Here is a 17,851-nt window from a genome sequence, read left to right as displayed (position 1 = left end):
TCTGGATATTTGACATAGTTCGTTCAACTTCTCATGCACTATTTCTCAAATGTATTAGTTACGAATTATTACTATTTGTAAACACTTATGCAATTACCTATGGTGATCCAATTATTTTCATATAATTGGATTCAAGATAAAATTGTGGCCCTGTCCCTTTTTACCGCCACAATTTTTGACCTGGATAGTCATACTTTCCCGTAAATACAGAGTCTGTTCCCATCTACACACAGTGTCCGCTCACCCGTAAGATCTGGGACCCTCCCAGGAATTTCCCGAGCCAATTCCTAAATTACTCACCCGTGAGATCGGGGCCCTCCCGATAATTTCGAGCCCATGCCTACATTACTTATCCGTAAAAGTCGGAGCCTCTCCGGAACAAAGTGTGGCCCAACTTCTCACAGAGAAGTTAACCCAACAATTCCTTGTATAAGATCTGGGCCCTCCAGGAATTTCCCGGGCCCTTTTGCACACACACAAGTGTGGCCCAATCTTCTCTTATCATAGAGAAGTTAACCAAAATTAATTCCTTGAAAGTTACATAAATGAATGCAATGAAGAAATGAATGAATGAATGAAAATGAATGAGTTGAATATGAGTTAATTCCTTGTACAATACATAAATGCATGAAAGAAATGAATGAATGAAAATGAATTAATGAATGAATATGGGGCCCTCAGGGTATTAATTACCCGAGCCCTTTTGCACACGCATAAGTGTGGCCCCACTTCTTGTGTGCAAAGAAGTTAACACAAATTCCTCGTAAGATCGGGGCCCTCCCAGGAATTTCCTTGGCCCTTTGCCCACATGCAAGTGTAGCCCAACTTCTCTTTTGCAGAAGTTAACCCAAATTAATTCCTCGTGAAGATCGGGGCCCTCCAGGGAATTTCCTTGGCCCTTTTGCACACACACACAAGTGTGGCCCAACTCTTCTTCTTGCAGAGAAGATAACCCAAATTAATTTCTTGTAAGAAACAGGGCCCTCCAGGGTATTCTCGAGCCCTTTCCACACTCGGCAAGTGTGGCCCAACTTCTTAAAAAGAAGTTAACAGCAATGTATTAACCGGCTAGCTACAGAGCCCTTTTTAAAGGGATTTCCTGAGCGCCTAGATCTGTATACCCAAATCGCCTAACCTCTCCAAGAGAAGTTAAAATGTGCACTTCTTGAATCCTCTCCCTTGGTCAGCTACCGCCCTCTTCCTAGTAATTTGCCCATGCCCAGTAGCTACCATTAAAATGCAGACTGCAATACCCCTTAGGTCTATGTACCTCTATATCCCGTACGATATGGAAGCCTTCCTAGCCAACTACTGCTCCTAAGTAACTGTCCACAAAGGTATTGAATACTGGGATATGACCTAATTTTTTGGGTGTGGTGGGTGGGAAAATTTTCTTCACATTGGAGACCAAACCTACTCCTTTCCATGACAGATAGCAAATGTGCCTAATCCCTGACCAACTGGGCAGTATCACAAGGCTATTGACCACTTCCCATTGGCTACTTCAAACAATAGTCACTAAACCCATTGGCTCTTGCATAAAGCCATTGCTATGCAACCAATCAATAAATCAATCATATTGATTTGTCCAAGCACAAGCTTGGACCAGGGTTAGTCTATTTCACAGGGGGTAAATTTGTTTATTGTATAGATACAATAAACTTTATTATAACAAGGGTATGATGACATGATGATTGATGATGAAGGATTGTTGTACTTCTTACCTTATCTTATGCTTGAAATTGTAATTAATACTCCATAATTAATCCAGAATCAGCTCAGTATATTCAGTGGCCCATCAGGTGCCAAAAGTGTTTGGCTAACAGTTACTGTACTCGAGAACTCTAGCTTCAAATTTGCACATGTATATATGCTATAGAAAAATTATTCAATTTGTGTACATCGTGGAACATACTCTTTGCGTGGCTGTGCTGTGCCTAGTAAGCTGTTGTACGCAGATAACCTCGCATATGGACACGTGGAGTAGCGTTGTATGCTCGTGTATTTGCACATGTGATTAGTCGTGTAGTTGAATGTTCCACGATGTACACAAATTAAATCATTTTTCTATAGTTATGCATTAGATACTAGTCCATTGTTATCATTCTTCAGTCATTGCATCAGCGTTGACATTTTTACAACCAATGTTATTTATTCTGTTAATGTTGAAATTTAGATATGAAAGTTATTTTGAATTATGAGTCAACTGTATTTTTTGAGTAAAGGTTGAATATTTTTTGAACAGTCTAATTTTTTGTTGTTGAAGTGCCAATTTTAGCAACATTTTTGATGTGATCACCCGTCATGATCGGCTGTGTTGATGCACTTTTGAACTCCCATTGCTTCATACTTCCCAAAATATGTAGAGCCTTTTAAAACAATTATAAATTAATGTAAAATATATATGAAAAATGCAGTGATGGATTTTGTTCAAGAAATCAATATATTTTTATGTGGACAATGTGGTTTCCATTCTTAAAAATGCTTCAGCTCCAAGGGGACTCCCCACCCCCTGGTCCCACTCGCATTCTGGACATGTAATATTCTGCCACTTTGCTGTACATGTAGAGTTGTCTTGGACCATTTGGCTTTTCCTACTCAAAATGCCCCCCTAGTTCCAATAATAAAATGGAGCTACGTGCATGTGGCGCCCGCGATTTAGCGTGCATTCATCACCATATTCACATGTACATAGTCGTGGAGTGGACTTTTCGCTACTCATAAAAATCACTCAAAAATCGTCTTTTTAAATATTTCTTTGGACAAAAGCTGATGCGTAGAATAAGTTGAGCAATCATAGATGACATACATCAGTACCGTAACACAGGTTTCTAAAGTGAGTATTTTACTAGATATACTAATGCAAACTTGCCAAAATAAAACCCTGGAGGCACCCTATGGGAGTATCTACAACTTGAGAACAAGTCCTCAAACGTTCAAAATATTTGTAGTTACTACAACTACCCCCCCAAAAAAAACATGCCAAAAGTTGGAGAAAATATAGAGGTAACCTAAAAATCATAAAAATATCAAGTTTTTGAAAGTTAACAAAATAATATTTAGATAAATTGTGCAAATAGTTAATTTCTCCTGATGAATATAAAAATGGATTAGGTTCAGCCTATAAACCTTTAAAAATGGAAACAAACACAATGAGATGATAGTTCAAAATATGCATGAACCTGTTAACTGATGAAGTGCCTATCCCAAAACTGTTGTGTTGACTTCAAAGGCTTTGACCTAGATGATGAGGATGCAAGTCTCACAAGGTGGTTTAGTGTACAGGTGTGCAATCAGCCATGGTCCTGGTATGGCAATTGATCTTCCAACATATTTTTATAATAATTATGAGAAATTTTATATTGCATTTCTGTAGAAACAATATTGAACACCTTTATAAATTATGCTAGATTTTTTTAGATAGCAATAAATTGAGATTATCAGCGGAAACTATAATAATCTCATATTATTATCACATATGGGCAGATTATGGTATAAATGCCTGTATTGGTATTTTTGTGAAGTGCCTCTACATCAAGAACGTAGTTCATACATGTAGGCATGAGAGTTTTCACCTGAATTAAGGTTTTTTGTTGTTCAAATGTACACAATTTTATTTATTCTTAGCTCATTTTTAGGTCTTTTTAGCCATTTTCACACTATTTTTCAGGGTTTTCACAATGTTCAGTTTTTTTAGAATAGTTCATTCTCATGCCTGAGCGCATTATATTTTTAGTTAAAGCCATAATGTACGATCTTATAATATGAAATTGGTTAATTTTTTTCAAACCTGATTTTATTGCATGTTTGTAATGTTTACACATGTCCCAACTTGCACCTAAATGGAATCGGCCAAATTTGTTGTCTTTGTAGATCAACAGAGCAAAGTTCGACATATTATCATAATTTAAAAATTGTGATAATATGTCCTCCCATAGAACTGCGTGTTAAATGGCCAAAATAACCAGTGGGGTTTCTTTCACTTTACCTTGTTATTTCAACCTAAAATGGACAGCAACCCTTCCTGTTAGTTACTACTAATATTATTTCAACATTTTGAGTAAATAATAACAAAATCAAAATTTGACGGAAATCGTACATTAAGGCTTTAGTATCTCCTTCAGTCTAATTTCCGGAACATCAAATACAATTAAGTATTGATACACTGTTTGTCTTTATACAGACCGTGACAATGGCCTGTTGTTCATCATCGATATCATCAGTGTGTTCGAATGAAGGCTGTGCAGAACGGAGTAGTGAGGTGGTCAAAGGTGTCCATGCCAGATTGAGAAAGAAATTCAAAGAAGGTATATCATTTAAAAAAGTTCATTTCATAAGGTGGATTAAAATAGTATTAAGGCGACAAAAAAAAAACCCTGTTCTACGGGCCTGACTAACCTAGATTTTAAGAAATTGGGAAAAAATTTTCCTGTAGAAATGAATGGTGACTCAAATTTTGAAAAAAAAATTGTATTTCAAAATATTGCAAAATATTACAGATTTGGTGATTTTTAAGGTCATTTGCAAAAAAAAGGGCCTGAAGACCAACCCTTCTTAAAAGGTCCGCCTTTAGTACAGGGTTGGCTTTTTTCATCGCCTAAGGGAAATGTGTTTTTATTCCAGATTAGTATTAGGACAGCCATATAAATATCCAGAGTGATTCGCTGAGCACGACAGATCATGTACAACTACTTATAGTTATAGTGCTTTATTAATGATTTATTACCATTATTTTCAAAGTGGAACATTTTTTTTTTACCATGGTAACATTTGATATTATGCATTTTCTTTTGAAACCATACCAGTAAGTGTGTGTGATGTGTATAGTTCTACTTCTATCAAGTTTATACACCAAAAGTGTTTAAAATAACAAAAGGTAAGTTGTAATGGGCCATTCCATTTGAGAACCACACCCCCTTGATTAAGATTCTGGAATCCTAACCAAATTCAATAGGCTTAGCCATTCCAGATCCAACAGTGTTCATCCACAGTGGAAAAGGTATAGAAGAATTTGGAAATCCCAAACAAAATGCTCTGAATCAGGGTCCAAATCCTCCTGGATATCAACATTTTCCACTGTTATCAGCTGGATTATAACACAAGTTGCATAGAGTAATTCACATGGATTGCCCAGATAGTTCAACTGAAATTGAGATAAAAGCATCATTTTCTAGAGGGGTTGTAGATTTCAAATGGAATAGCCCAATGATGTACTAATGCTTGAATATAAAAATGTATTGATTGAAAAAAGGTACGGTACTCTTTTTTATTTATTTTTATTTGATTTGTTCAAGGTTTTTTGACAACCCTGGATAACCCAAGATAGCCTCTATTGAATCTTATTTCTATTGGGGTCCATTTGAATACCGGTACAGGTTGGGAACAGTCAGGGGTTAACACCCTACTCTTTTCGAAACTGGCTGTGAGATACATGTACAGGTATGGCTCTCTGTACACGGGACCAACAGCTTAACGTCCCCTCCGAAGGACGGAGCACTTTCATGATTCATTTGCCCAATTCTAAATGACCCATGGGGAGAGTGGAAGTCTTAATTTAATCTACAGAGGTTGCCAACTAATTTCAGACTTTTTTTTCCAAGTCAAATCGCCACCGCCAGGAATTGAACCCGGGACCTCATGCACTAAAGGCAACTACCCTAACCATTGCACCACGCTCTCCGCTCTCTTATTGTTTCACAGTAGCATAGTTTATACAGCTCAATAGGCCTACTACTCAAACATCCATCACTACGGTTTCCACTGACTTCTCCGCTTCAATGTCTGAGGCTTCTAAGATAGACAGGACTGGTCCAGGGTACACACAAAATACTTATTCACATAAATACCACTTCCTACCATTCATCACGTGAAGATGGCATAATTTGGTGCATGTGTGTAAATTTTGAGCACATTTGAAGGTGTAAAACGACAAGATTTGCAACCGTAGCGTCGCCATGTTTTGAATTCTTCCCAAGTGAATCATGTGTTCAGGGTTCCCCGTTTCTACATAATGTTCAGGGTTCCCCATTTCTGCATACGCATAGCATTCATGGCCATATGGTGAGGAAGGAACAACAAAGTTTTATAAGACCTTTGCAGGACAATGATCATGAGTCATGACCCATGGGAGAAAATCTCACATGCACAAAACTTGTGTTAACTGAAATATTTTGCTAGCAAATCTTGTCATCTTTCTTTATTTTTTTTAGAATTTTCATATGTAGAAACAAGGTTGCTGTATAGTTTGGGAAAGTCTTACGCTGCATAATGTGTTTTGTTTTGTCCAGTGGCCCTCAAAATGCACAAATCAACATTTTTTCCAGGGCTGCAAACAAGATGCATATACCACTTGTTGAGCCATGATAAGTTACTAGAAACTACTAGAAAAACATTTTTAAGTGAAGAGCACTATGATCAATTATTCAAGCCTGCCCTCTATAATATCTAGTTTTGTCCAGAAAATTTGGTCCAATATAATTTGCAGTAGAGGGTGCCGTTGAAGTAACAGAGAGCAGAGAGGGTGTTGTTTGGTTTAAGGCAATTCCCACTAAATATTTAAAATTGCATAAATATTATACCATGGCATGTTAATTTTTATTGATATTTTTGTGATGTGATGTGCAATGCAACATCCATTTAGTCTATTGTGGGATGATACTGTTTTATTGCCGGGCTGATAGAAAATTATTAAAATTATCAAAATTATTTTAATAAAACTATTGTGGTTATCATCCACTATCTCATGTAGAAAACCCCATCAGCACTGATGCTCTTTGTTGAAAACTTGCTGAGTTTTAGTCTCTATTCCAGAAAAAAAACCAGCACTAATTATTTTGGATTAAAACATATTGTCCCGTTTTGCCAAATGAAATATAGCTAAATCTTAATCCTTTAGTTAGTTTTAATTGGCAATAAAAGTTAACAATTTTAATATTTGGTAAACTTTTGGAAATAAGGGCTAAAAACAAGTGTGTGTAGGGCATTTTTGTATGCTATGACATCAAGTTCAATGACTTGTAAAATATAACATAACATAAATATTAACAGTGTAACCTATATCTTAGCCTATATTCAAAATGCTTAGACTTGTGCTAAGTCTTAGAATTTTGTGACTACATTGTAAGAAAACATGCTTTCCCTCAATTCATAAAATATCAAAATTTTATTGCCAGTTAAAACCATTTAACTAAAGGATTAGGATTTAGTTATGTTACCTTTATTAAAACAAGATAATGTTTTTTCTAATTCCAAAAAATCAGGAGTAGTAAGTTTATCCACCCAAAGATACATGTTGTAGGAACAAACATATTAAGCAATGGTGACTGGTGATGAAAGAGAAATGATCATTTATAGAGTGTATTCAATGACAAAGTCAACCACATTTAAATAAAATGGGGGCACCGACCATGGTTGGAGGGACCGGGTCAGATTTGGGGGGGCACAAGCTGTCTTTAGGCAATTTTCCTGTGGGATTTTGCCCCACATGCCCCTATAATGGTACTCCACTGCATCTCCTTTTCCTTGGCATTTGAGCCAGACTACCCTAAATTAACTTTTTGTTGGGGTCCACCATTCCTCCCTCACAACAGGTCTGTTTTACCTTCCCAACAATAGAGGTTAAAGAGCCTCGTCTAAGTGCACAACACGATAGCACCACTGCCAGGGTTCGAACCCACAACCTTCCGTTTATGAGTCTGAGCCCATACCACTAGTCCTCCATGCCCCAAAAGGAATTTTTAAAGTCATTTCAAAATGGCTTTGCTGTAATAGTCTATTCTAGTGGGTGAAATGTACAAGTTTCTGTAAGTTTATTTGTCGTTTAAATATACTCTAGTCCGGGACTCTAGTAGTACGGTGTTGAACTTGGGACATATATAGTGATTACCTTTCAAGATGAGGCTATTTCCGGAAAGTAATTGTTAAGTTGAAGTGGCCCATGATTGCACACTTCTGGTTCTTTAAGTGTTTGTCTGCTTGATTTGTAAGAGAATTTCAATATAAATGGTATCGGATTGAAATTGTTATACTTAGTTGATATCAGGTTATCAGTTTAGAGATTTTTAATATTAGAGAGTGAGCTTCAAATTTAAATTCACAGAATTTGCTGTGTTTAATACTGATTTTAATGCTAATTGCAGTAAATATTTTAAGTTTTAAGTTATGTGTCACAATGATTGGCTCAGGCTGATAAACAGTCATGGCAATGCGTTTGATCCATTGGTCATCGTCATGTTTATTAAAGGTGGCTGAGACCTCGCTTTTTCCACATAATTGATGATCACCAGTGCATACCTGAAACTCTGAAGAATTAAAATATTTACTGCACATACTTGTACTTTAACTTCATATGAATTGCCAATTTGCATCTTTGGACAGGAATAATCTCTGTGTCTTTGGCCCTTGAACATGTTTAAAATAAAACTGCCAAGAGGTTACATAGGAAGTTTTGCTTTAACATATTCAGAGGCCAAAGACACATAGGATGTTTTTCCTGCCCAAAGACACCTGTCTTTGTTAGATTGGCTACCACTTGTTGCCATTTGCAAGGTTTATATGTATTAGTATGTGCAGGTATACCTACATGTAGTGTACCGAAATGATGAAACTTAGAGAGCTTTCTGGTGTAACAAAATATCTACTTCAGCTCACTCGCTTTCATAAACCTAACTCGGAACTCCCCTATAATCTGAGACAGAATTAAAAAGACTAGTTTGCGTCTGGCATCACTGTCATTCATGCTCCCCACGACCCTTAATTGGTTAGTAGCGCATAAAAGGAAGGTCAATTCATCTGGTGCCGATCGGAGAAAAGGAATCACAGAAAATGGCGAAAAATTACAGTACTTTTACAAAGCAAAAAGCAACTTTCCTATGCATAGTTGTATGGTACCTTCAGGAAAGAAAGTTTCCTATTATGAAAACTTTAACTTTTGAGACGGTTTGTATGTTTGAAGATGCAAAATTTACCATAAGGCACGCTGTTTTACTGCTGCATTCAGAAACTTAATCATTACAACACTCCGTACCTGAGTTTGATTGACAGATGACGTCAGACGCAAACTAGTCTTTTAATTCTGTTTGATTATAAATAACACGTGTTTGTCAACTTGTGGTCAAGATTGTTGAGGAAATAATCAAACTGATAACAGGATATAATAGGAAAAAACATCCTAGAAAAATGTCACCCCCAGATAAGAGTATTTCCTTTTCATTTGAGCACATTTTCCTGTAGATTCTAATCAATTACAATCACTGACCAAGTTACATTATTAATGCCCTCAACTAACAGATTTTTATTAGTTTCATGCAGATGATGGAAATTATTAATATATTGTATTTATTCATACACTCCTATATCAAAGCAGCCAATCAGAATAGTGGTTAGAAAAGTATGTGGAGTGCATTGATTGTGTATAATGTGTACTCCACATACTACGCGCACGTCTTTCGCATGCATTCGAGCTGCATAGGCTTGATTCATTTTTCAGGCGAGTTGATGCATTTATATTTGGTTCTATTTTCCAACATTCTGAGTGATAGTTTTGTTTTTTCTCCTCGTGTATGAAATAGGTTAATGAATGTGTATTACTTGTTGGGAGAGAAATTGGACAACATAATGCACATGCACTGATGTTGATGCGTCTAATGGACTCCCCCCTTCAGGGGTTCGTGCATTAGATGCATCAACATCATTTTGCGCATGCATTGTTTTGTCTAATATCTCTCCCAAAATATAATCAAGTAATACGTATTCAGTAACCTATAAATCAAGGGTTCAGAACCAGAAAGCTGTAACTCACTATGACCAGCTCTCACAATATGAGCATAAAGTTGGCTCCTTGCTTTGGTCTTCAAAGCATCTTCTATAGTGCCCTGGCAACATTATGTTCATTTTGTGGGAGCAGGTGATTGTGAGTTGCGGCTTTCTGACTCTCAACCCTCAAAATACTGATTTGAGGGGCATTTTAAGAGCAAAAACGGCTGTTTGATTTGCATTAAAACTATGTGAAATTTGCCATCCTGACCCACCGTACCTAAATATGATCTTCATGCTAAAGGTGTTGTTACACCTGATAAATATTCATATAAGCAAATCATGCCACTTTATTGGCCAATCGCAACCTCCGGTTACAGGGGGATAGGCGCATAGCCAGTATCTCGGGAACAATAGTTAGGGCTCTAAACCATATTTGAATGCAATTGATCCTGCTATTCCATGATGTGACATGCTGGCTAATTTATCAATTTTCACACAATTTACTCAGTGTAGTAAAGCTGTCAAAACTTTCCAGAATTTGATTGTTTGTAATCATGTAATAAAGTATGATCACCAAGTTAAACGATTCATACATGTACTATGGTTAGTTTTCACTGATCACATTAATTTTGACCCAAACAAATGAAGAAAAACAAAGAAAATTGCTATTTCTTTCCAGCGCCTACAATGCTTTTATTAGCTTGCCAGTCCTACATGTATTATTGAGCAGAGCTTCATGCAGCTGGAACGTATAAATAAGACGTAAGACGAATAGCGATATGCATACAGTTTATACGTCACTCATTCAATGCTCAGTGGATCAATTATAAAACATGCACAAGACGTGTTACTTGATCGGTGAACTCGGAATAAAACCGGAGATCGCCACATTTTATATAAAAATGTAAATTTTACTGTAATTGAAGCACTTCAGGCTTAGTCTTTTACATGGTATTTTAGTACACCATTGGGCATTACAATCATGCAATAAGTAGAAATTCAAGAAAAATTGTGACGTGTCATGTCAAAAGGAGACACTTTTGGGCAGAATCGTAAATGGAGAAATAGCCAAAAATCTGCCCGGGGTGATTTTTTCACAAATTGGGTTTGTTGCGAATTTGTGATGTTTTTAAGGTTGAAAATATTGTCTGATAGTTTCAGACCGGAATATAACTGGCATCTTGTATTTTTTGAGACATTTTTCATGGTAATTCCTACTCTCTACATTGTCAATACTATTTTTAAAGGTCGATATTTCAATTTCCAATTTTATAATACCATAACTTACGAACGCAATATCTTCGCTAGGGAATGTCCGATTTCATTGGGAAAAACGGCGTTGTGGAGCAATATATCTCTATATTTAAGATATGTAAAAACCTCAAAATTTATAACCTGCCCAAAAGTGTCTCCTTTTGACATGACACGTCACAATTAATACCATTGGGCATTACAATCATGCAATAAGTAGAAATTCAAGAAAAATTAAGGGCGTCGACATGGAGCAAATCACATATTATGGCTTTAAAATACAATAGACAGTGCTGAAGATTTGCAGTAGGGTTCGGCTTGTATGCACATTTATGCATATTTGGCTGGTTTCCATCAGCGTAATTCAGAGTTCAAACCTGTGAAGTACAAGTATGTTGTCAGTAAAGATATTGTATTCCAGACAGGATGTCAATGGTGTTGAAGCATGTTTAGAGACCCCAGGGCCTGCAGAGCGTGTTAAATGGGCCTTCTTAGACATTGTTTTCAAGGAGGAACATGCATGCCAGGGACCCCAGGGCCTGTGCATGTTAAATGGGGCAATGTCATCTCAGACATTCTTGAAGGGGAAAGGGTGGGGTGATGGATGTAAGTGTTGATCGATGTTGTCCAATTTCTGCATTGGTGGTTTTGCTTTTCAGTTCTTACTTCCGAACCTGTCATGAGCTGCATGTGCTAATGATAACAGGCATGAGAATTTTCAGTTTAAAAACTGAATTCGGTTTTTTTTATAGTCAAAATTTCCGCAACTTTATTTAATTTCAGCCTGTTTTTGGTACTTTTTGCCCAATTTCACGCGCATTTTCAGTTTTTTCAGTTTTTTTTAGGAAAGTGCAGTCTCATGCCTGTGATAAAGAGCAGAGGTACAAATCTTCAAATTGTTATGGTGACGGAAATGTGTCTTCTGTACTGAATTAGGAAGAGTATGTCCTGTAGTTATCTCTGTTTCTTTCGAATTTTGTTACTCTTTGTTTCATGAAGTGTTTCAATGTTTTCTTCCCACCCCTTTTGGCTAGATTTTGTGAAACCTGTCAAAAGTAAAAGAAAAAAGTGGTGGTCTCAGATTCATTACTGAATTGATTATATTTAAATTGCATTGATACCTCTGAAGTGTTAGTATTTGTTGCACACATACATCTGTTATCTTGCAATTTTCTTGATGCAACGGAAATTGTGAAAGCAGGACATTTCTTTCTTTCCAGGTACTCTGGCATTGGAAGGAAAGTCAGTATCTTGGGTTTTTCATCATTGAAGATACCAGTGGTCGATTTACCTGGTGTAGCAGAGGGACCCCAGGGCCTGTGCATGTTAAATGGGGCAATGTCATCTCAGACATTCTTGAAGGGGAAAGGGCGGGGTGATGGATGTAATTGTTGATCGATGTTGTCCAATTTCTGCATTGGTGGTTTTGCTTTTCAGTCCTTACTTCCGAACCTGTCATGAGCTGCATGTGCTAATGATAAAAAGCAGAGGTACAAATCTTCAAATTGTTATGGCGACGGAAATGTGTCTTCTGTACTGAATTAGGAAGAGTATGTCCTGTAGTTATCTCTGTTTCTTTGGAATTTTGTTACTCTTTGTTTCATGAAGTGTTTGAATGTTTTCTTCCCACCCCTTTTGGCTAGCTTTTGTGGAACCTGTCAAAAGTGAAATAAAAAGCGGTGGTCTCAGATTCTATACCCTCCTTTACTGATTTAATTATATTTAAACTGTATCGATAGCATAATCAGTGATAGTTGCTCATTTGAAACCTCTAAAGTGTCAGTATTTGTTGCACACATAAATCTGTTATCTTGCAACTTTCTTGACACAACAGAAATTATATTTTGTAGTCAGTCAGGGCAGGGAAAATTGTGAAAGCAGGAAATTCCATTCCAGGAACTTTGAGATTTGAAGGAAAGTCTAGATATGAAATATGGAAAATTTGTCCAGGCCTGATCATGCTGACTATATGAAGCCATGTAAATTAGCTTTCAAGATATAATGCCCAGGCAAATCACCCTATACACTGGTTCGCCTCAAGTCCAGTAGCAATGTAGGTATACATACTTTTGCTGTTAGCAGTATCAAATCTCGCATGTAAAGTTAATCGTGCAGAGCATACATACAAGCTAACAAGGAAGATTTGTCGGCACACTTGACTCGCAACTGCGAAAAAGTAGTGATGTTACTACCGAACTTGAGGCAAACCAAAGGATATAGTTTTGCCTAAGATTTCTGTTAGCTTTAAGCTATTGCAAAGATGGTCACTTTGTGGTCTATGCCAAGTATAACCAGTTACCAGTATCTTGGATTTTTTCATCATTGAAGATACCAGCGTTCATAAACCTGGTATAGCAGAGCAAATGCTCCCTATTTTGAACAACCTCCTACACAAATTTCAGCTTCTATAGCAATTATTTACAATGTAAACCACATCATATTGATGTTTTTGCTAAAAATTGCTACGCACGTTTTAAATCAAACCCTGGAAGATACAGAAGTATCTCCAATTGCAACTTCTAGACTTTAGGGGTTAGGGTTAGTTTTTTGGGTTCTGATTAAGGTTTGGCATTGGTGATCACCAATTTGAAGTTGCTCCACATAAACATCAGGATTTTTAAAACAAGAAGAGAGAACCTGCATAGAAATTCAATCTAAATGTATTTTAACCCCATGAGAACTACCTGCCAATTGGACCAATCGGCAACATTGTTAGAATAATTTCACCACTCAAAAAACTTGGGGTGAATTATTTGCAAAGCTCCATTCTGATTGGTGATTAAAGTGAAGATATCATGTAATTGACCAATCAGAGGCAATGTTAGACCGGCAGGTAGTGCTCAGGGGGTTAAGTTTAAAAGCTGTGATGTCACTTATCACTTGAATGTGTAAGGAGACAAGGAATACAGATGTGATAAAAACACTATTATTTATGGATTTGTTAACATAATGTAGACCGATAAATCATTCAACTCCCTCTCCACAAGAAATTAGATGTGATAGTTGGCAGTCAAGTCAATCAATCTTATTTTGTACTTGATATCTGCCTGTCATTGTGGTCCGATATTGAGTGACAATTTATGAAGAATGATCCAATTGATAGGTTTGGACGTAAAGCGCGATAAACACCATGTGCTGCCCTAGTGGTTTTTTATCAGTATTGATATTATAATTTTATATTTATTTACTTTATATTTTAGGGTACAGTTATGTCCTGGTGTTGCCAGTTCATTTCATTTTATCTGATTAACAGTTGGGTGCGGATTAATCTGTTTGGTGAAGGATTTGGTGCTCCAAACAAACGCGGGATCGCTCCGATCCCACCATTCAAGATATTGGCACAACGAGAGAGAGGATGAGAGAAGTTGATTGTTGAAATAAATCCTTTTAAATTCAAGATCAAGATGTTATACGATTCCTTTTTGTGTCTGAATCAACCTTAATTAGCGAGATACCAGTCCAATATCTCAACAGGTACACATATATTTCTTTTTAGAATGGACTTCAACTTTTTAATAATACCACACTCACTATATTTAGTGTCCTTCCCTTAAATTTGTCAGAGTTTTTTTGTACAAAATAACTTGCCTTTCTGCACCACTGAATTATCAACAATTATATTAGGCAAAAGTATTATAAAAGTATGCTCATACTTTTACTCTTATCTACATTTTGATGTCCGGCCTTTATCAGATTGACAAGGAGTCATTTGTCGCTAATATTGATATTGAGATACAGCCAATAATATCGTGCTCAACTTCCTTTGCATTTTATTATTCTGAGCAACATTAAAATGACCATATCTCTGGAACCGTAAGTCCAATTGTAATGTGATTTTCATCAAAATAAAGGTCTGCAATTGGTCCATATTATGAACTTAAAACTGAGAATTTTGTATTTGCCCGACAAATGGGTTACTCCTTCATGTAATTATACACGAAATTAGGGTTAGGGTTAGTTTAGGGTTAGGATTAGGGTTAGGATTAGGGTTAGGATTAGGCTTAGGGTTAGGCTTAGTTTAGGGTTAGGATTAGGGTTAGGGTTAGCTTACACAAAATAATTACATGAGGGTTAGGTTAGGGTTAATGTTAGTTTAAGGTAACTAGGATTAGGGTTAGGATTAGGGTTAGGGTTAGCTTACACGAAATAATTACATGAAGGATCGACCGACAAATGACTCATTTTGCTTGATCACATCACATATTATTCTTGTTCCAAAAATGCAAAAGTCTAAATTTTGATAAATTGTAGTAGGTTATACTCAATTATGTTGCTGCAAATCACGAATAAATCCATTAAGGTATATCTTTACAATATTTTGGCATTTTAGCATTTTTTGGCATGTTTCAGGAAATATCTACGAAAAAAGCTTATTCCTAAAATTTCAGTTGATTCTGATTTTGCCTTTACGAGTAAATGCACAATTGTGTGTATTACATTGTTTCATATGCCCCTGTGTTGTTATTTCGTTCTGTAAAAACAGAACATACATACAAATTTGACAATATTTTTACCCAGTGAAACAAGCTGCAAGAAACATTTTGCACACAAACATTACATAGCCAGAGTTTTCCGGTGGTATAAAAATCTGGGATGAATGCTGCTTTAATTTAAAAAAATCAAAATGCATAAGGCAGCTTTGGATATATGACATTTTGCATCTAAACTCTTGTATTCATCACAGAGGATGTGGTGAGATTGTGAGATAGATTGTTTGCATGGTTCCATTTTGGTTTGTTTCAAGTTAGGTAATTCAATTACTGCCAAGAAAACTTAAAAATCCCAGGCACTATGTTTTGAGAGGAGGAAGAGCAATTGCTCCTCTGCAACTTCTGAATTGGGCTTTTCCATTCAAAATCCACACTACCCCTGTGGAAGATTTAGCGCAAGTCTTCCACTGAGGGAGTATGAGTTTCAAATAGAATACACTTGGGTAACTTCCATTTAAAATACTCATCCCAATTGTGAAGATATAGGTAAAGCCATAATACAGGGGGAATATGGGTTTCAAAATGATTAACCATAGCACATTGCATGGGTAGCCCATTGCATGGGTGAGAGTGATTTATAGTTAAGCCTACTCTTGATGATTCATTATATTTATCTTTTATATTGTAATAGTTGGGGGGGGGGGCTTGGAATCTGCGAACACCTGAAATTAGCAAACCCCAAGCATAATCACAGAATGAATCCTTTGTTGTCTACCAACTGCACATGTCATAATTGTCATTGTGTTATTTTCGGTAGTAACAACTGAAAACACAAGAAAATTATACTAAGCTCATGACTTTTATTGCAGATCGTAGTGCGACTTCAAATGCGTCCATGTTTTTTCGCACAGCTAAAATGCAGAAACAGTAAACAGCATTGGAAATTGTAGATGCTATTGTGTGTAAACTAATCTTAAGACCTTTCTTTTTGTTGGATCTATCCAGGGGAGTATGGAGATCTGTACAGTATTTGGCAAGGTCCTTCAGCAGTGCTCGATTTTCTTCCTGATTATTGCGTAAAAGAACTTGGTCATGTGATGCTACGCACCTTGTGTGGCGAATGAGGTGCTGATGTAAGGATGACATGATTCAATTTGCCACTCAGAACCCTACTTCCGTGTTTACGCTATAAACAACGCCAAATCGGATGATTGCTGAAGGACCTGCCGAATTGTAGGCAATGGTAGTGAAATTGGGGGTATTTTATTTAGTGACTAGTGTAAAAGGCACAGCCCAAGTGGGGAAATATTCAAACTTCAATGCCAATTAATTTTGTATTGCATATTAAGTTGGAAAGAATCTTGATACTGGAGGGGGCATTTCCATCATGCCCAGCCCTGGTGTTGGCACTGAGTGAGAGTAGGTGTGATAGCTGCACCTGCACCCAGGTATCCTAATTTAAATATTCCCCAATGATTTAATTTAATATATGCAAATTCAAAGAAAAGGCATGATTTTTGTTTGCAACAGGATTCGATGTTGGACATGGTTGAACTTAATCATGTTAATGATTCTCTACAGTTCAAAGTAATAGTTACGAGAAAGTGTTCTTTCATGCTCCAAAAATAGAAACTCAGGTAAAAAATTTCATAATGTTCTTCGGGATCTTCCGACTTTTGTCATCGGAATATCAACTGATAAAGATTGTGACTTGATGAGGCAAATCTTCAGATCTCACTGCACAATCCAGATAATCAAGCGTGTCACACACTTTCAGTATTGCTGTCAGGTTGACGATGTGTCACATCTTGGCATGGCAGTGATGACTTGACATATCCCACCAAAAGATATGGGGATCATCCCCGCCCTGTATTGTTTAGTCATGCGCTCATCAGCATCACTCGTTCGCAACATGATACAATGTAATTCTTGTCATGATTAGGTCTGATTGGATGGATTTCATGACCTCTTTGAAAAGCGTCACCTCTGATTGGTCACAATCTGTATGGTGTGTTTTCTCTGTCATTTTAACTAAATTAGTACTACTTATGACTTTTGTTAATCATGACTTATATTTAAAGTATTTAATCTAATTTTGGTCATTATGGGATAAAAGTTACTTTAATGTTTTATTACTAAATTAAGACTAGCTATCACAACGCCAATGCCAATTAAAATCATGCTCAAGACTGATGTTAAATGTGTGTATTGAATGTAGTATGTTCATAAGGCCATAAAAAAGAAAGTTGTTTGCTTGCCCTCAACCGACTGACCCTAATTTTGGAAATCAGAAAAAAGGTGTGTTTTTTTCTATTTACTGTACAAAAGAATACCGACCCTATTTTTTGGAAATTCCTGAAAAAGTTTTTTTTTTTCTTTTCAAATTTTTGCATTCTGAAGATGTAAAAAAAATG

General features: G+C 36.6%; 1 protein-coding gene across 1 annotated transcript in view; it reads left to right on the top strand.

Moving 5' to 3' along the window:
* LOC140148345 (S-adenosylmethionine sensor upstream of mTORC1-like) overlaps positions 1–17,851 on the top strand; it is an 85,828-nt gene that overhangs the window by 6,779 nt on the left and 61,198 nt on the right. Inside the window, exon 2 of the mRNA XM_072170268.1 lies at positions 4,184–4,307. Coding sequence (XP_072026369.1) covers positions 4,193–4,307 — 115 coding nt within the window. The 5' untranslated portion in view covers positions 4,184–4,192. The remainder of the gene's footprint in view (positions 1–4,183; positions 4,308–17,851) is intronic.

The sequence above is a fragment of the Amphiura filiformis genome, chromosome 3 (assembly GCF_039555335.1).
Source record: "Amphiura filiformis chromosome 3, Afil_fr2py, whole genome shotgun sequence".
Taxonomy (NCBI): domain Eukaryota; kingdom Metazoa; phylum Echinodermata; class Ophiuroidea; order Amphilepidida; family Amphiuridae; genus Amphiura; species Amphiura filiformis.
The sequence above is the reverse complement of the archived record's forward strand: the minus strand, read 5'-3'. Positions and strand labels throughout refer to the sequence as shown.